This window comes from Chenopodium quinoa, unplaced genomic scaffold (genome assembly GCF_001683475.1).
Source record: "Chenopodium quinoa cultivar QQ74 unplaced genomic scaffold, ASM168347v1, whole genome shotgun sequence".
Taxonomy (NCBI): domain Eukaryota; kingdom Viridiplantae; phylum Streptophyta; class Magnoliopsida; order Caryophyllales; family Amaranthaceae; genus Chenopodium; species Chenopodium quinoa.
In genome coordinates this window covers 660,352-679,279 of record NW_018745311.1, presented here as the reverse complement: position 1 = coordinate 679,279, position 18,928 = coordinate 660,352, and the positions used below count along the sequence as shown (strand labels likewise).

The 18,928-nt window shown below is 35.6% G+C and overlaps 1 protein-coding gene and 1 long non-coding RNA gene across 4 annotated transcripts; both read left to right on the top strand.

The window, feature by feature from the left end:
• Positions 1-266: 266 nt before the first annotated feature.
• LOC110712303 (protein STICHEL-like) lies at positions 267-8,968 on the top strand. Of its 3 annotated transcripts, none has more exons than XM_021890763.1 (7): positions 267-1,101; positions 1,597-3,314; positions 4,642-4,861; positions 5,653-6,216; positions 7,341-8,034; positions 8,422-8,500; positions 8,639-8,968. In XM_021890763.1, exons 1-7 carry the CDS (start codon positions 1,005-1,007, stop codon positions 8,732-8,734), a joined length of 3,468 nt encoding a protein of 1,155 aa, XP_021746455.1. In that variant the 5' UTR covers positions 267-1,004; the 3' UTR covers positions 8,735-8,968. The 3 variants fall into 3 exon arrangements, with proteins under 3 accessions (XP_021746455.1, XP_021746453.1, XP_021746454.1); XM_021890762.1 differs by having other exon boundaries at positions 993-1,101; positions 1,328-3,314; XM_021890761.1 differs by having other exon boundaries at positions 267-3,314.
• A 5,225-nt stretch (positions 8,969-14,193) lies between these two features.
• LOC110712314 lies at positions 14,194-15,369 on the top strand. The gene is made up of 2 exons (XR_002509557.1): positions 14,194-14,696; positions 15,096-15,369. It is a non-coding gene; the product is annotated as an uncharacterized LOC110712314 (long non-coding RNA).
• Positions 15,370-18,928: the final 3,559 nt, after the last annotated feature.

The following is an 18,928-nucleotide window of genomic DNA, read 5'->3' as shown; positions in this document are numbered from 1 at the left end:
GTCTACACGCTAGAAAACACATACCACAAAAAGTCACCAAACCGATTTAACAGTCCACACTCCAAAGTACTTCCTGACAACATATAATACTACAAAAACTACGAAAAATATTGCAACAACAGCAATAGGGACTATAGTAATAGTAGTACTCCCTAGTAGATAGATTTTGAAAGCTGTGTATTCACAACATTGTGTTAAGTGATGAGAGAGAAAGGAGACATCAGACAAATGCACACTTTAAAAAAAAAAAAAAATTCACTCAATTCATTTATTATAAACTAAAAATAATTACTGTAAAATGTAGTATCATAATTTTTTAAAGAAAAATTAAAATCTAATATCGGAAGTAACGAAATTTAAAGATTCCTGCGTTACTAATGACTACACACTCTCCGAAATTAGAGGGAGGATTTACAGTTAAACAAAATAAAACCCAAATTTATCATCATTTCATTTTTGCCCCAAAAAGATCCAATCTTTATTAACATTTGAGCGCCAATTTAAAAACTAAACCCTAGAGAGAGAAAGTTAACCAAATTTAGAAAGAGAAAATTAACAGGTAGTAGTAATAGTATAGCTTAGCTTAGCTTAGCTAGTAGTACTTCTTGTTCAATCATCACCACTTCTCTTCCTCTTCATAAATTTTAATTATTGTTATCTTTTATAAAATTAATTAAAGATTTTATTACTTTTTAGATCTACTTACATACCCATAACTTCACCACAATCTCACTTTCTCAATGTTCTTCCATTATTAGAAAGAGAGGATTTTTTGGGATACATACAGATTTGAGTGTCAAAAAGTCATAAATTCAAAAAAAGTGGGGACCCTTTTTAATTTTTTGGTATTTGATTGAGATAGGTATTCTTTAAATTGCATGTAAATGTGAATTCCATTTCAGGGTATTTGAATTTTTTTTGTGAAGGTTGTGTTTGAAATGCAGATTTAATTGGTTTAATCATCAATTTGAAGACAAAAAATTTGAAGGCGAAAATAGAGGGCAATGTCTGGAAGCAGTAGGTTGTATGATCCAAGCAAGCTGCATTTGAAGAGGGAGTTGACGCAAATTCGAAAGGCGGCACGAGTATTGCGTGATCCTGGTACAACATCCTCTTGGAAATCCCCTTTAAGTTCATCTAGATCTGTGGTCCCATCATTTTTCAATGTTAGTAATGATAATAATAATCTTCACTTTCTTTATCATAATACTAATGGAAATGGTAATAATCATGAACATTTGACTGCTAGAAATGATGACAATGTTGTTGTTAGTCCACATTTTAAGCAAAGGGTTGAGGGTAATAATGATAATGATGGGGTTGACAGGGAGATGGATAAAGCAAAGGCGAAAGAGAAGGATAGGAGGGTTTTTTTGTATAATTGGAGGAGTAATAGGTCGTTGAGTGAGAAGAGTTTAGGTAGGTTTGATTTGGAAAGGGGTGTTGGTGGTAATGTTAGGAAGAATGATGATGATAATAATGAGTATGTGAATGATGGATCTTCGGTTCGTGGGAGTGTTGTTAGTGATAGTGTTGGTGATAGTTTGAGTGATGCTCGAAATGCTGGTGGTGATTCTAAGAGTGATACTTGTATAGGGGATCATCATCGGAGGGCTGGTCAACACCAACGGAATTATTCTACCACATTTAGATGCAGGGACACGAGGCTTGCTTCGATGGCTTCACCTACGAGGGTTAGGAGGGCTGTTGGTAAGAAAAAATCTAGGAAGGGTGCTTCTTCTGTTGTTTTAAGACAACAATTGCAAAAACAAAAGCAGAAGAGACCACTTGGTGTAGGTGATAAGAACTCGATATGGGCATTGAATGGCGGCCCTTCGAGTCGTTTGGTTTTGAACCAGGATGATTCTGTTAGCTTAATTGATCAATCTGATGGCACTGAAGATTATTGTGCTTCTGATGAGCTGCGTCAAGTATCAGGTGAATCCCCTTTGCTTTCGAGGCTTAAGAAGAAGCATAGGCTTTTGCAAGGTAGTCGAAAGGATGACTCCTCATATACTCTGAGCACTCCTGCCTTGTCAACGAGCTCTTTTAATAGATTTATGCTGGCGAATTGCAGGAATCCTAGTACTGTGGGATCCTGGGATGGAACTACGACTTCTTTCAATGACGTAGATGATAATGAGGAGGATCATATAGATTTGCCAGGTCGTCAGGGATGTGGAATTCCATGCTATTGGTCAAAGAAGACACCCAAACATAAGGGAGATTGTAGGAGTTGCTATTCTCCTTCTATTTCTGATACTTTGAGGAGAAAAGGTGGTAAATTACTCTGTGGTAGCCAAAAAGACAATCATAGACAACCTGGATCTTTATCGCGGTCAAAGAAACAGAAGATCCATTCGCAGGTGGCCAAAGGTCATCTTCCCTTGCTCAGTAATAGCTGTGATGGTGGAGGAGAATCATCTTTTGGAACAGTTAATAGTGATGATGAACTGTCTACAAATTTTGGAGAGCTCAATTTGGAAGGTTTGAGCCGGCTGGATGGGAGGAGGTGGTCGGCCAGCTATAGGAGTCAAGATGGTTCGGACTTCATTGCTGCCAATGGGGAAGGTGAAGAGGAAAGCTCATCAGAAAATATTAGGAGCTTAAGTCAGAGATATCGGCCGATCTTTTTCGATGAATTGATTGGGCAAAATATTGTAGTCCAGTCTCTTATGAATTCTATATCAAAGGGAAGAGTTGCCCCTGTTTATCTTTTCCAAGGTCCTCGTGGAACTGGAAAAACATCATCTGCAAAAATTTTTGCAGCTGCATTGAACTGTTTGGCCACTGAGGGAACAAAACCCTGTGGAATATGTAGGGACTGCTCTGATTTTATATCTGGCAGGAGTAAGGATTTAGTGGAGGTTGATGGCTCGAATAAAAAGGCAGTTGATCGAGTGCGACACCTTTTGAAAAGCTTGTTGACTGCATCCTCATCAGCTTCCCAACGATACAAAATTTTGTTAATTGATGAATGCCATATGCTCCCATCTAAGACTTGGTCAGCGTTTCTGAAGTTTCTTGAAGACCCACTGCCTCGAGTTGTATTCATATTTATTACTACTGATCTTGAAAATGTGCCACGCACTGTGCTGTCACGATGTCAGAAGTATCTCTTCAACAAAATTAAAGATGGTGATATTGTTAGTAGACTAAGAAATATAGCAGCTGAAGAGAATCTCGAGGTTGATTCTGATGCCTTGGATTTGATTGCTTTAAACGCTGATGGCTCACTTCGAGATGCAGAAACTATGCTAGACCAGTTGAGTTTGCTTGGGAAACGAATTACCACTGCTCTTGTAAATGAACTTGTAAGTTTACTGTCTTGCATTCCTTGCTGGTTTGTCTGCATTATGCTTTTAAACTGTTCATCTAATAGCTAGGGTACTTGAAGTGTTTATCAATATGACAATATATCAGACCAGAATCAAGGCATGAGGGTTCTTTTGAATTTAAGTTTGATGTTCACATTATCAATTGTATTTGTGCATGCTTGCAACTTCAAATTGCAATGTTAACCAGAGGATGTTTCTTTGCTTATGTTATTACATGGTGAGAGGCAAAGTTAAGTCCTAGCTCATTTTTACTAACCTAATTGGGTTTCACCGCCGCATTGGTTGAATCTGAATTTTCTAAGCTGAAAAGGAACAAGGTCTTATGTATCTAAGCTACACTACTTCAAAAATTTTGTGGCTATACAGATACCTTAGAGTGCAATTATATACCTCAGTAATTTCAAGTACATTTTCTGTACAACTTCAATCTTCACTGTGTGGCTCAGTTATGTACTTGTAACCTTGTCACTTTATATAATTCTGGTAATGTCATAATGTTTTCCCCTTTTGTTTTCTATTTTTGCGTAACATTTATTACTGGAACTGGCATGCTAGGGAAAACAATGCTGTATTATTATGATTGATTGACTCTTTTCAAATGATGGTACCGTATCTATGTTTGAGTTATTTTAAACTACAGGGAAAGATCACCTTATTTTTGTGGAATCATATTTCATTTTTCAAAAGTTGCTTGACCAAAATATTGAGTTAATATGAGGCTTTAGATATTTCTACGATGTTGCTTAGTGGATATTCTTGTATTCTAAAGTCAAATGAATTTATCTGGTCAGCATTAATTTTAGGTTTATTAGAATGACTATTATTTCAATGTGTATTATTCATGATTCTTAATATTGCTGATTTGGTTATGACTTCATTTTTTATGCATGATGCATGCCTAATTCAGAGCCCTTTGATGTTGGCATCTTTATCTATTCAAGCCTGTTGTCAGAAGACTCAGAACCCTCAAGTTTTCATAAAATAAGATCTTAACTGCATAATTCTTCAAATCTTGTATAAATTTGGAGTTAGTTATTGACTCTCATATATTCTTAGGTAGAATATTGAACTCACATTTTGTGAATGTGTAATCGTATCATGCCTCTCTCCCTCTCCCTTTTTTATTTGAATTTTTACTCGTACATATATAATCTTCGTGCTCATATGTATTTATGTGCAGATGTGGTTTTAAATAAATTATCTCATAATTCCAAGCAGCTTCACTCCACTCCAATTATTACTTCACTTAAGCTATTTTTAGAATATTAGTTGAAGAAATTTTTGTTGACCTTTCATGCTACAGGTGGGAGTTATTTCAGATGACAAACTACTGGAACTCTTGGAGTTGGCTATGTCATCCAATACTGCAGAGACAGTAAAAAGAGCTAGAGAGTTGATGGATTCTGGGATTGATCCATTAGTGTTGATGTCTCAACTGGCCAGTCTTATAATGGACATCATTGCTGGCTCTTACCAACTTGCAGATGCCAAGTGTAGTAGCTCATCGTTAAGTGGACGAAGTTGTGAGTGCCGACTACCGAGATCTTAAGTCCATATATTTCTTATTCTATAAACATTTGATGTTTTGGGTGATTCTCGTTATCGTAGTCATTATCGTTTGATGTTTTGGGTGATTCTCTTGCATAGCTAATAATTTCTTATTCGTTGTAGATTTGCATTGGTACCATAGAACTTTTGTTGTATATCCATATCATTTATTGATGGCAAGTCTTCTATGTTTTAAACAAGATGGCAAGGATTATGTGCCGTCTGTTTTGAAGTTGTTTCAATTACATTTTTTTTAATATCATCTGAGATTCTGAAATATGGGAAAACACGGATGCTATGATCCCTTTGTTAATAGTCATATTAGCTTAAACAATGTAATAATAGAATGTCAGAATTTCTCACTCTAATGAGCTTGTCAAATTTTATGCATGCATCTGCTTATCATCCAAATATAAGAGATCCCAACATGTTCATGAAAATAATTTAATCGATTTCAGTTTGCTATTTTTACATCAAGATTAATTGTTTAAGGATTGCATCAATTACTGCTGTTCTGTCAGAAAATATGAGGTGATATATTCTTATCTTTATCCTTCTGGACCAATTAAGTGATTACCAGTCATCTTGGCTTACAGATTACCTTGAAGTTCTAATGAAAATATAGATTGGCTATCCTTTTATTGGGTTTTCCATGTTCTGTCCCTGATGATTGTGAAGTCTGTAAATTTTCTGCTTTGAATATGAAAGTAATAGCTCTGTCACAATAACTAATATTGGTTTTTGCCTACTTGGATTTTTTTTGCAGTGTCAGAATCAGAGCTGGAGAAATTAAAGCATGCATTGAAGCTTCTTTCTGAATCTGAAAAACAGCTGAGAGTTTCCAGTGAACGCTCCACGTGGTTTACTGCCACTTTATTACAACTTGGCTCTGTTACATCACCTGAATTTACTCTGTCAGGAAGTAGCAAGAAGCAAAGCTCCAAAACCACGGATGAGGATCCATCTACTGCTTCTAGAGATGCTTCCGGACGAAAGCATAATTCTGATTCCCTGTATATGACCCGAAGATCAGCTTCTCCTCCGTTATTTTCTGGAGAGGGTAATCGAAAATCAGGTTATCCAGAAGGTTCCTACTTGCTTACTGGTGGCGGAAGTTCCAATTCTAAAGCAACACACAAACGCTCTGTAAATAGTATGGATAGCACTGCTTCACATGGAGATTTTATCGGTGGAAGTATGATTGTAGGACAAGCAAATTTGGATGGCCTTGATGACCTATGGCTACAGTGTATTGAGAGGTGTCATTCCAAGACTCTGAGACAGCTTCTTCATTGTCATGGAAGGCTACTATCAATAGCTGAAGTTGAAGGTATGCACGTGACTTCTTTCTATTATTTCTATTGTTTCCATATTTGATATGTTAAATTACTTATATATAGAGAAATTTGAAATTATCATTACATGCTGGCTTTCAACATTTATAATGGTCATAAACTGACTAGCTGGTATATGGAGATCTAATGATGGTTAGGAGAATTAAAAATGTACTAGTAATAAACACAACTGAAGTACTTTGTGATGTATAGACTGAGTATTTGGTTGTTGACTGTGTCTAATTTTTTTATTTATGCAAAAAGAACTACTATGGGAATTTTGAAAACAGAACTGAATTAGTGACTCAGTGCATAGGTTTACACCCAATCCTTTGTTTTTGGTCTTAGCAATGTATTACAGAACTTGACGAGAAAAGTTTGAAGAAAAATATTAACTGTGAACTAAATTAGCAACTAGTATATGTTTACACACAGGGATGTCACTAGATTATTAGAAAATGACTTAACTCCTAATCTTTTAGTCTTACGAAAGAAAATCTAAAAGTGGATAGTTGATTGCTCGAATTAATTTTCGCCTAATATTACCTTAAGATGGGGTTTGTTTTGAGTATCATGGGACCTTAAAAGCCTTTGGAAATAACTGGATGTCTGGATCTATAGACCTTTGCCAAGTCAAAAGAAATAGCAAGAGAAAAGTTATACATAAACCATGGTTTGTGCAAAGCTATGACAGATATCAAGAGAAACTAACTTGAAGCATTCCATCGACTTAGTTGCTCTGTAAGGTATGGCATCAGTGAAAAATGCTGGTGACGGGTGCGGAAGAACTAGCAGGTTAATATGCTTGAAATCTAATGACCAAGCTAAAATGGTGGGTAGGGACTAGAGATTATATATCAAATATGGTCTTATCCATTAACATTGCCGAGGTAACCCCAATTTTTCCTATGAAATAAAACTTGAATTTTTGTGTGTGGAATCAAATTACACTTAAGAAGATTCTGTTGCTACAGGATTTAATGAAGATTTGTAAACATTGAATTATAGTTTTAACCAGTAAATGGAGAGCAGTAACAATAATGTCCAAATTTAACCACATTTGATGAGTAAACACATAAATTTGGAGTTAATTTCCTCTGACAAGAGGTTCTATCTGTAGGTATTCTCATTGTGTATATTGCATTCCGGGACAAAGTTGTCAAGTCCAGAGCTGAGCGGTTTCTTATTAGCATCACTAACTCAATCGAGATGGTTCTGGAACGAAGTATTGAGGTCAGAATGATCCTGTTACCTGAGGGTGAACTGTATCTAGGTAGTACGGAGACGGTTGGCTCACTAGAATTCTCAGGACAGACGCAGATTAAATCAGGTGCAGCTGTCCATATGAAGGAGGGAGAAGGATTTGCTAGTTTGAATGGAGGGTCAAATTCATCTTTGTTGTTGGAGGAAAGGTCATCGAGCATTTTGGACCAACCAAATGAAAACAACACTAATGTGAGGAGGCAAGAGGTTCCTATGCAGAGAATAGAATCCATTATCCGCGAGCAAAGGCTGGAGTCTGCTTGGTTGCAGGCTGCTGAGAGAAGTACACCTCGTTCAATGAGTCGTCTACGACCTGAGAAAAATCAGGTTTTGCCTCAAGAAGGGATTATCAGTGAGTTATCAGCGAATTCCAAGGATTTGACCTCCAACCATTGGGATGATGAACTCAATCATGAGATCAAGGCTTTGAAAATTACTGACAGAAAAGTCCAGCAGAAGGATCAGGATGGTAAAAGAATTGACCATCATCCTATATCTCCAAGCTTGTTGCATCAGAGTGGCTATGCCTCCAATCTTAGCAAGGATTATCAGTGAGTTATCTTACCTTCCTCTTATTTCATTTGCATCCTGTCTTTCACCATTCTTTGCTTGCTTGATCAAATAATGGTTAAATTTAGGAACTCTTGACCCCAAACGTACTAACATCACACGTAAAAGTAGAATACTAGAATGTATGATCAAACTCTAGTGGTGATGAACTACTACAAATTAATTGCTGAAAGCTATCTTGTTAATTTAGCTCTTTTTATTATTTTCTTTATCTAAATCTCGCTTGTTGTAGCTGTTGGAAATTGGAAATATGGATGCTACGATTTGATACACATGAATCTTTTAGCATTAATATAGAGTTCCATATGCTTATAGACTTGAGGCAAATACACTCTTTGCATGCTAACGAATATTCCTGGGTGTTACAGGGGATATGAATCAGGGCCGGGAACTGCTGGCTGCAATATGCTTTTTTGTTGGAACACCAGACATCCAAGAAAGGGAAAGGTAAGTTGAACTATCGGAATTCGTTTTTTCCTTTTGGCTGCACTTGTTGGATGCCTGAATTCTTTCTTTCTTCTCTTTGGAGCATTACTACATTCTGAAAGATTTAAGAGTCATGCATTGCTTTTACCATCTTAATAGGGAAACCAAGGGAATCCTGTTCAACCACGCAAAGGTGGACGATTCTTATGTTTTGGTGAATGTAAGAAGTCTAGACAGAGCAGAGCAGAAAGATAAATTACTGTGCCGAAGTTATTTTTTCTGTACTTATATTTATTTATCTATCTTAGTTTTCTTTTATTGTTTAGGCTATTCTTAAGCGAGAGGGGTGGGTCGTTTTAAGTCACAAGAGCTAGTTAGTTCTTTGATTCTTAAACTATGCTTATTGTGCCTGGGGGAAGGGTGAGCATTCACTCGCTGTAATAAAAGCAATGAGGTGAAAAGTGTAAAATTTGGAAGTTTTTTTTTTCATCCTCTTCGTTCAAACTGACACACGAGTCTTCTACTGCTCTTTCGCTATGCACAATTTCGCTTGAAAATGTCTAAGATAGCGGAGAAACACCTAAGTTGCTCTAGAAGTTCAAAGTAATTTTTTTTTTTTAACAAAACCTGCAACATTTAGATCAAATCAAAATAGATTTAGATGGGTAGTCCTCCATCCACAACTGCTCCTCACTCAAAGTAAGGGAATGTTTAGCAAGGGAATGAGCTACCTTATTACATAGTCTAGACTGAAAAACAAAACAACAAAAATCACAAACACTAGCGATACTTAGAATTTCATCCACAATAAGTTGAGTGGCTGCCTTCTCTCTCTTGTTTGAATGCAGCATATTGATGAGGTGAAGGCAGTCCGAGGAAAAGGAAATCACCAGCCTTCTTAGACCAGCGTCATGCATATTTAAGGCCAAAAAACATAGCTTGGGCTTCCACGTAGCAAACATCAGACGATCCATTGCAAGGCTTACCTCTAAGACATTAGCACATCCCCAAGGTGATCACGCACAACCATCCCCAAGCCAGTTTTGCCCTCCTTTGATAATGCTGCATCTGTGTTGAGCTTAAATTTGCTAGAGGAGGGGCTGTCCATCCTAAGGTGTTGTCATTGTTCGCCGGTGGTGGGTCGCTAGATTCCCAAAGTGTGGATTCACCCAGAAGAATAAGGGTCTTAGTACATGCCATCGAGACATCAACCTTCTTCTTCTAAAAAATCCACAAATTACGCATCTCCCATATTTTCCAGCAAAACATCAGAAAAATCTCCCAGCTATTTCCCGGTCACCACACCACTCACTAATTGAGGCATATTTCCAAGGGCCATGTCAAGTCTCAAGGGTGAGAGCTTCCAAATTAGCTGAGTTTCCGGGCATAAGACAACCATATGCATTAGAGATTCCCCCTCCTCCCCACAACGGGGACAAATGGGATTAATTTGCATTCCCCGTCTATAGAGCTCTTCACGAACAAGTAGGCCTCTTTTCATCGCACGCCATATCACGGACTTCACCTTTGGAGGTACCTTTGCTTCCCAAATTAGAGAGGGTCCTGCGTAACACTTGCTTCTTTGGAGTTCAAAATGATAAGTAAAATGAATAGTAAAGTCACCATTCTTAGTATCATGCCATCGTAGAAAATCATCTAGCTCTCTTTGAGGCAAGCGAATGTTATTTATTGCTTGGGCCTCATGTTAGGTAAAACTTGTCCCAATTGCCAATGCTTTGAACCATCATCATCTGTTATAATCCAGTCAGTAACATTTGAATTTTTCAATTCATCGGAGCAAGGTAATAAAGAGAGCTGAGAGGTGAGAGCCAGAAAGCCCCTTAACCCACTTATCACCCCAAATTTTCACAGATCGCCCATTGCCTATCACCCAACTCGAACCTTCCAAGATCATACTTCTTGCACTCAAGATGTAACGCTAGGTGTAACTTGCTGATGGTGGTAGTTTTGCCTCCCAGAACAAGGAGCGAGGCAAATACTTGCCCTTAAGGACCCTAACGACCATAAAAGACAGGTTCTCAATAAGCCTTCAACATTGTTTTGCAAGCAAAGTCATGTTAAAAGCTCTCATATCTCTAAGGCCGAGACCCCCATCCTTCTTAGCTCTGCACATTTTTTCCCAGCTAATCATCACTAATTTCCGCTCACGATCCTTTTGACCCCACCAAAAATCACGGCGAACTGCATTTATGTTGTTGATGACGGACTCCGGGAGTTTAAAGCACTGCATTGCACAGGCCGGGATTGCTTGAGCCATCAACTTTAACAACACTTCCCTACCCGCTCTTGACAGAAACCGCTCTTTCCATCCCTTGATTTTCTTCCAGACCTAATCTTGAATTACTTGGAAAACAACTTTCTTGGATCTTCCTATGTAAGTAGGGAGACCAAGATATTTTTCGTGACCCTCAACTTGCGTAAAGTTCAACTTCGATTGAAGCGTTTCTTGCATATTGGCACTAGCATTACGACTGAAGGATACCTCCAATTTTTCCAAGTTAATCTTTTGACCTGAAGCAATCTCATATGTGGTAAGGATGTCAAGAATCGTCTCGACCTCAGTCTCATTTGCTCTAGTGAAGAGCAAATTATCATCGGCAAAAAACAAACGGGAAATTGGCTCAACGTTTCTCCCGAGCTTCAATCCATGTATCATACGGTTTTGCTCAAGCGCAGATTTCCCTAGGCACAAATTTCGTAGAAGGAAAGCCATTAATGAGTATAGAGTATGAAACCGAGGACAAACATTTCATAACGAGGGACACAAAAATATGGTTGAAACCCAATTTCATCATCATTCCCTCAACAAAACTCCATTCAACTCTGTCGTAGGCTTTACTCATGTCAAGTTTCATAGCCATAAAACCCCGAGCCCCATTTTTTTTCTTCCGAAGGTGATGGAACATTTCATAAGCCACAAGCACATTAACCGTAGTCAGCGCAGCATTCATGTCATCAGTGATGCGATTATCAACATCGTCAAGTACTTGCTACATATCATTGCCACCTGCTGAAGAAAAAAGTGATTTGAAGTAGTTCTCAAATATAGCTTCTATTTCATTCTCATCCTTTCTCAAATTGCCACCATCATCAAAGACCCCTTTTATAGTGTTCCTGTGCCGATGTTGCTTGGCCTTCTTGTGAAAGAAGGCTGTGTTCTTATCACCATCACGAAGCCAATCTTGACGACTACGTTGCTCCCAATATGCTTCTTCTCTACCTTCAAGCTCATCAATCTCCAAATCGATTTTTCTCATTTCTTCAATATTATCCGCAGTGGGTTCGAGCAACATAATTGCAGCCATTCTCTATGTGCGGCATTTAATTTCTTCTACAAAATCAGTCGATCTTTTGGAACTCCATGACCGAAGCTTAACAGAACAAGTTTCAGTTTTGTACTTCACGCTGCTATCAGGGTCAAGATTCTAGGCTTCAGAGATGATGTTCCCATATTCGTCGTCGCGGAGCCACTTTCTCAAATTTAAAGCCCCTTTTTCTTTTCTTTTTCTTGCGGTTTACAGCTAGTTCCTCTTGGATAGTGATCATAATAAGTACATGATCAGACCGTCGCTGAGGTAAGTGTTCCATCATCGAGCAAGGAAAAAGATCAACCCATTCCTCCGTAGCTATAAACCAATCAAGGCGCTCTTGTATGTTCTCACCATCAACACGATTATTGCTCCACGTAAAGGATGGACCCACAAAATGTAAGTCCCTAAACTGACATTTTTCCATAGTATTTCGGAAACCGTCTATCTCACTCTGGCTCTTGGGGTTGCCCCTTGTTTTTCACTATGCATAAGAGTGCAGTTGAAGTCCCCAAAACATAGCCACGGCAGTGTATTACCACTTCCCAATCTTTCAATCATGGCCCAAGTTTCGTGCTTTCTGCCTTCCTCGGGGAAGCCATAAATACTAGTAATTCGCCACTCACCTTTACCCTCCAATTTTAGAGTGAAGTCCATATGGGTCCGAGAGGAAGACATTAGAGTGAGATCGATGTCATCCCTCTAAAACATTGCCAGACCACCACTCCTCCGCCGCCCTTCGCCATTACAGTCCGCACACAAAAATGCTCAAAATTCAGTTTTCTTTTAACACTTTCCCACTCCTTACCTTTTAGCTTTGTCTTCGAGAGGAAGACAAAGTGGGATGCTGAAGTCGAATTATGCCCTTAAGCGCATTCTCTGCATGGGGACTCCCCAACCCCCGACAATTCCACGAGAGGCCTATCATTTATAATTGCGGGATTGCATCTCAACCAACGCTAATAACATGATATGGAATTCGAGCAAAAAAACAGAAAATTAATTGGGAAAAAGAACACAAAGAGGGATGAATTCGAGAGAATACAATGGAAATCGAGGAACGAAAAAAACGAAGAAAGACGAACCCTAGGCGAGGGACTTATAAACCCTACTCGAGGGACTAAGTTCAAAGGAGTTGAAGGGAGAAACAAGTTTATGCATCTTATGAACCATCAAAACAACGCATAGAGCTTCATTTTAAATAGTTAATTCAGTTGGTTTGTACAATCTAAATGTGCCATCTTAGGATCTGTTTGTAGGCATACTGAATAAGAGTATGACCAGTAATACTCGTTGATACAAGTGCTCGAATGCAACTAAGGTTCAGGCATATTTAGTTAGAAATACTTATGAAAGAATAACACACATGTAAGTTGGGACATGGCAAAGTGAAAAGAGGCCAAGTGAGTCTAAAATTGAGCATTTTACATAAATCAAGAATATTAGATTTAAATAATGAATATTAGATCTATCAAAGAAAAAAAAAGTGAATATTAGATATACTAATACAGAAACTACTTGTATATATGTTTTTTTTAAAAAAAAATAAAAATAAAAAACTGTTATGAAAATATTGTGTGGATATCCATTATCCACTTTGTATGTTTCCGGAATATTATAGATTTAGGGTTTATTGTTATATAAGCAAATCCTACTTATTATATTCTATGTATGGATTTGTGTTATTTTTAAGCTACAATGATTAAATTCTTTGCACTATTTTTGTAGCATACATTTTATATGTGGTGTCATAATTAATTAATTAACCACGTGGATCTTTGAATGTGTTGATAAGAAATTATGCCGCATAATCATTAGTTGATTAATGAATTATAATTGTGATGATAAATTGATAATAATGACTACTAGCTAGTCTACTACATGATTTTTAAAAAAGTGGCTAAAGATATATAATGTATTGCTAGTAATTTGCAATCTAGTGTAATTTATAATATATTGCATGCATACTCTAGACAATAAGAGATGAATTATTCAACTCTATCCTAATCCTATTGCTAGCTGTTTGTTGTAACTATAAGACGATAAGAATCTATGTGCATATCTTATTTTCTATTATAGCGTATATGTAGCTATCTTTTGTATTATTAGCTTTAATATATCTAGTCAGACTTAGCCATTGCTTGTATTAGAAATACGTTTCCTTTGATTATTGAAAGTATTATCATTCCCCAACTCTTTCATGGTATCACAACATGTTGTATTACACATCTTTCCATTATTCTTGTATTAGAATTTATAGATTTTGTTCCGGTACATATATTATAATTATTATGATTGTAATATGAAGCGCTAGAATATTCTACATCCTTTTCTTGCATTATATATATATATGCGCTAGGATTAGGGCTGGCAAAAACTGACCCGACCCGAAAACCCGACCCGAACCCGATCCGAAAAAAGCGGGTTAGGGTTGAGGTTTCCGACCCGAAAACTTAAATGGGTCGACACGAACCCGAACCCGAAATTAAATGGGTTAGGTTAAGGTTGAAAATCTCAACCCGAAAACGACCCACTTAACCCGAAATAAATTTCAGGTCAAAATCAGGTCGGGTCAACCCGAACCTGACCTGATAACCCGAACTAATTTAAGTAAGAAAAAGAAAAAAAAACGTAAAAAGCTTATTAAGCCCAGCCCAAATTCACAAAGAGGCTTCCATATATAAATTCAATACCCTAAATGAACTCATTTCCCCTCATTGATCTTCAGCCGTTTTTCCCCTCACTTCTCTCTCTTTAATTTTCTCTCTCCTCAAAAACTCATTGTTGAATTCGACAGAGGTAGTTCCGTTAAGCCCAACTTTACCATTGCCATTTCCTTGACGGCTTGAATCCTTCACTCCTCCACGAATTCCTCTCCTTCATCAAAGGTATCTTGTTTCTTAATTTATTTTCTGTTTTTTTTTCGTGTTTTTTATATGCTAGTTTTGTTTATTTTCTAATTCTTCTCTTGTTAATTTTATATTTACTTGCTTCCGTTTATTTTAGTTTTTTACATGCTAATTTTCAAGTGTTATTACTAAATTCTGATGTTAAATGTTGTTGATTATGTTATTATACGGTTGTTTTTGCTAATTTTTTATTGTTAATGCTAATTTTTATTGTTAAATGTTGTCTATGTTATGGTGATTCTTGCTAATATTTGTTGTTTACTTTTGTTTATCATGAGCATGCATGTTTTAATTTAGATCTTACTAGTTAGATCTAGATAATATAGTCTGATTTAGAATTGCATGTTTAAATTATGTTAGTGTTGTTTTTCTTTATAGGTTTGGCAGCAAGAAGTAGCCCACCCATGTTCAATTGGAAATGTTGTGGATCAATTTTGAAGCTTGAGGTGGTGAACAAGGATGACAACCATGACAAATTGACAGTCCCAACATCGCCCGATCTTAATCCAAATGAAAATCTTATTGCATCTTCTATTATTTTTTGAAAACTGTAATTTGTGTTATTAAAACTTTATCTTTGGTTTGTAATTAGTGAATTACAATTTTTATTGGTTTATTATCGTTAAGTAGGATTGTTACTTTGTTAGACTAAGCTATTTAATTTTGGTTTGAATTAAAATGCTTAACCTGAACAACTTGTATTTGAAATGAAAAAAAAGTTATTCAGGTCAATTTTGGGTTAACCCAAACCTGAATATATCAGGTTTGGGTCGGGTTAATTTCAGGTCAAAGAAACCTGATTTTAATCCAAATAAAAAATCAGGTCAAATAAGGTCAATTTCGGGTTGACCCGAACCTGAAAATATCAGGTTCAGGTTAGGGTTTTCAACCTGAAAAATTAAATGGATCAGGTTCGGGTTAGGGGTAGCTGACCCGAAATTTAGGTGACCCGAACACGAACCCGACCCGACCTGATCCATTTGCCAGCCCTAGCTAGGATATTCTACATCCTATTCTTGCTATATATATATATATATATATATATATATATATATATATATATATATACTCTACTATAACCCTCACCATATAACATGATGCTTCTTTGTGAGTTGGGATCCATTCGTTATTACTACTTCTCATGTTTTCTAGTGATCTATGTATATATGATTTTATATACTAGCATATGAAAGATTGAAAGCTGACATGTGATAATAGTCTTGGATTGGAACATTTCTATATTTTCTTTACTTTTTAATAATTCACATTATATCCAAGTATAGATAAAGATATTTGTTGCAATTTTGCAAAATATAGGACATGCATGAAACCTGTTTAACTTTCTCATTTGGACCGATATATTTGGAGTGACTAATAATTGTTATTTAAATGTTATCATCTTAATTTTTTTGATGCTCATACATTCATTTGGTTGATTTTATAAATGAGATGAGATCGCGAGTCTATACATATGAGCACGATTAATATTTGTTACATATGAGCAAGACTATTATTATACATTTATTCTTTCCTTGACGCCATGAGAAAGAATATATAAAAGGCTAGACAATAGTATTCTAGACGACACCGAACCCTGGGTGGGTGTGAATTGGTAAATCATATATTACTAGATATACTAACTCCCTAAAATAAATGAGAAATAATTGTATGATTAAGATGATACATGCATGTTTTTGTGCTGAATATAATTCATACAAAATTATACTATCTGCAAATTAAACATGATTGCACAATATTTATTTGAGCAAGAGATAGATGACATTGTGGGAAGCTTACTTGTAAAAACATATTTATTATGCCCATATTTATAAGAAATTAATATAATTGGGCAAGAATTACGAGTAAGAACAAGTTTGTAAGAATAACTTTATTATGCTTGATACATTGTATTGCTAAAAGAATTTATGCCTTGTGGATGGGATTTAAATGCTGTTGGTTCATTTCATGTCCTATGTGCAAGGATTAGGGGAAGACTGTATTAATTATTCCATTATTTTATCCTTGCACATAAATAATAAAATATATTGATGGTCAGTTTGGTTCATACATTAACTTAAATATTAACGATTTACTTAATAGAAGTGGCCACATGTTATTTAAATATTTTGAAATGATATCATCTTGAACATGGATATAAATGTCATTGATCATATACTAATTATAATGCTCTAATTAAAATTATTGTGCAAGAAGGACAACATCGTTTACTAATGAACCTAAACATGTCTAAAGCTTTGTAGTCCATAGAGTTAAAATATAACATCCTTAAGAATAGGAATGGAGCAACTACTGACAATGACAAATTTGAGGAAATGATAATCCCATTACATTTCTAGAATAAATCACTTTTAGTAAAATTTATATGTTTCATGATTATATAAAAGACTCCAGAAGAGTATGAAATATCCAACAAGATTAACATGTATCAAGATTATAGTCCAAAATCCAGCAGAGTATGAGTAAACTATTGGATAAAATATTTGTTGATTGTCTTGCCAATTGTATAAAGAAACACATGTTGGTGTTCAAATCTCACATCAAATTCATGGCCATGGATAACGTAAGATTAATAAAGTGATCACTAGTGTTGGAAAACTGACAAGAGTTTAATTTAGAGAAGTGATTGGATGTGATAATTAAATTAGGCCATCCGGGTTGAATAATTACCCGTTATGGAAACCTGAAGTTTCATTTAATAATGTGCTGACGCTCTCTCAAATGTTAGATATATGAAATGAATTGAATAGCAAGACATAACATTGAGATTGAGCTATATTTGAATTGTGATTCATAACCATTTGTATTGATGAAAATTTCAAGAGTTAATAGGTTTTGATTTCTTATATAAAAGAGTAATGGGTGACCAGAAGTTCACCCAAATAACTTATATATTATTGTCAACTATTAAGTGACCAGAAGTTCATCAAATACACTATTTAAGTCTTTAAAGATCCAACAGATCACCACCTAGTAGAATTACAAGCAAGTAATATATGCTTGTATAACAACTCTATTGATTGGGGGTTATTGTATGTCAGCACATAATAAATGGAAAAGAAGGAAATTCAACTGCACAACATATGTCTCCCCATTGATGTTGAATTATTGATCTCCTGAAGAGAACAAATTATGAAAGATTTAATAATAAATACATATGTGTTATGCAATGTATAGTTAATGAAGAAATGATTTAAAAATTGCTCTTTAGAAGAGATAAAATCTTGTTTAATACAAATCTTTCGAGAAATAAATTTTGATTGTGATTTTTCTAATGAAGTGAATTTTATTAATGCAAATTTATCTACTAAGTTGGTATACAATAAGATGCCCCTATAAATGAGATATTTTACCAACTTAGGGGGAGAAGAACGAATTAGCAAAAGTTGGAAAAATTAAATTCAATAAAGAATATTTATGATCCCTATAATGGTAGTTTGAAAAGTTGTATATATGCCAACTTTTGTATATATATTATCAAGATATGTTGCACATTTATGATTTGATTTGTATTCAGTTAAGATTCATGTTGCATAGCGTTGAAGATACATTTTTGTCATATTAATTATGTGTATACATTGAGATAAAATGTTGCCAATTGTACTTGAATCACTACACCTGAAGTGTAGGTTGTATATGATCGGTTCCAAAATAAAGATATGTTTAATAGATATGATATTTTGCAAGATAGTGTAGTTAGCACTAATAGTGTAATAGTATATAAATACCATAGTGAATGAATTATTATAATAGATGGCCCATGAAGTAAGAAAGTTATGATGGTACCAATAAGAAATGTATTCATATATCATAGTAAAATAGCATGCAAAATGTACGTTAAAGGAATTTTATAATATCGGTATACAATGGAACTGATGAATAATGTGCATATGCATAATAGAGTGGACTAGTGAATAAGGGATCTGAAATATATGTCTATTTTAATGCGACATAATGATAATAATCATAAGTTTATCATGGACCAGAAGTTAATGAAATATGGATTTTTAAATCCACACTATACAGTGTCTTGCATTATTTAGAGTCTTATGTATGTTCATATACATGTGTGAGTCATAGGTTAATGGATTATTCATTGCGTATATTGAAAGTTGTTAGATGCATTACTCATTGTATATTTTGTTTTCTATATCTCATATTGCTGCATTAGTTCTATACAATAATTGTTGTAT

Excerpts from the sequence above, each read along its gene's own strand:
- LOC110712303 (XM_021890761.1), top strand. The coding sequence starts at position 1,005 with ATGTCTGGAAGCAGTAGGTTGTATGATCCAAGCAAGCTGCATTTGAAG. Across the intron at positions 8,035-8,421 it reads AATCTTAGCAAGGATTATCA|GGGATATGAATCAGGGCCGG; the intron begins GTGAGTTATCTT and ends TGGGTGTTACAG. Across the intron at positions 8,501-8,638 it reads GACATCCAAGAAAGGGAAAG|GGAAACCAAGGGAATCCTGT; the intron begins GTAAGTTGAACT and ends CCATCTTAATAG.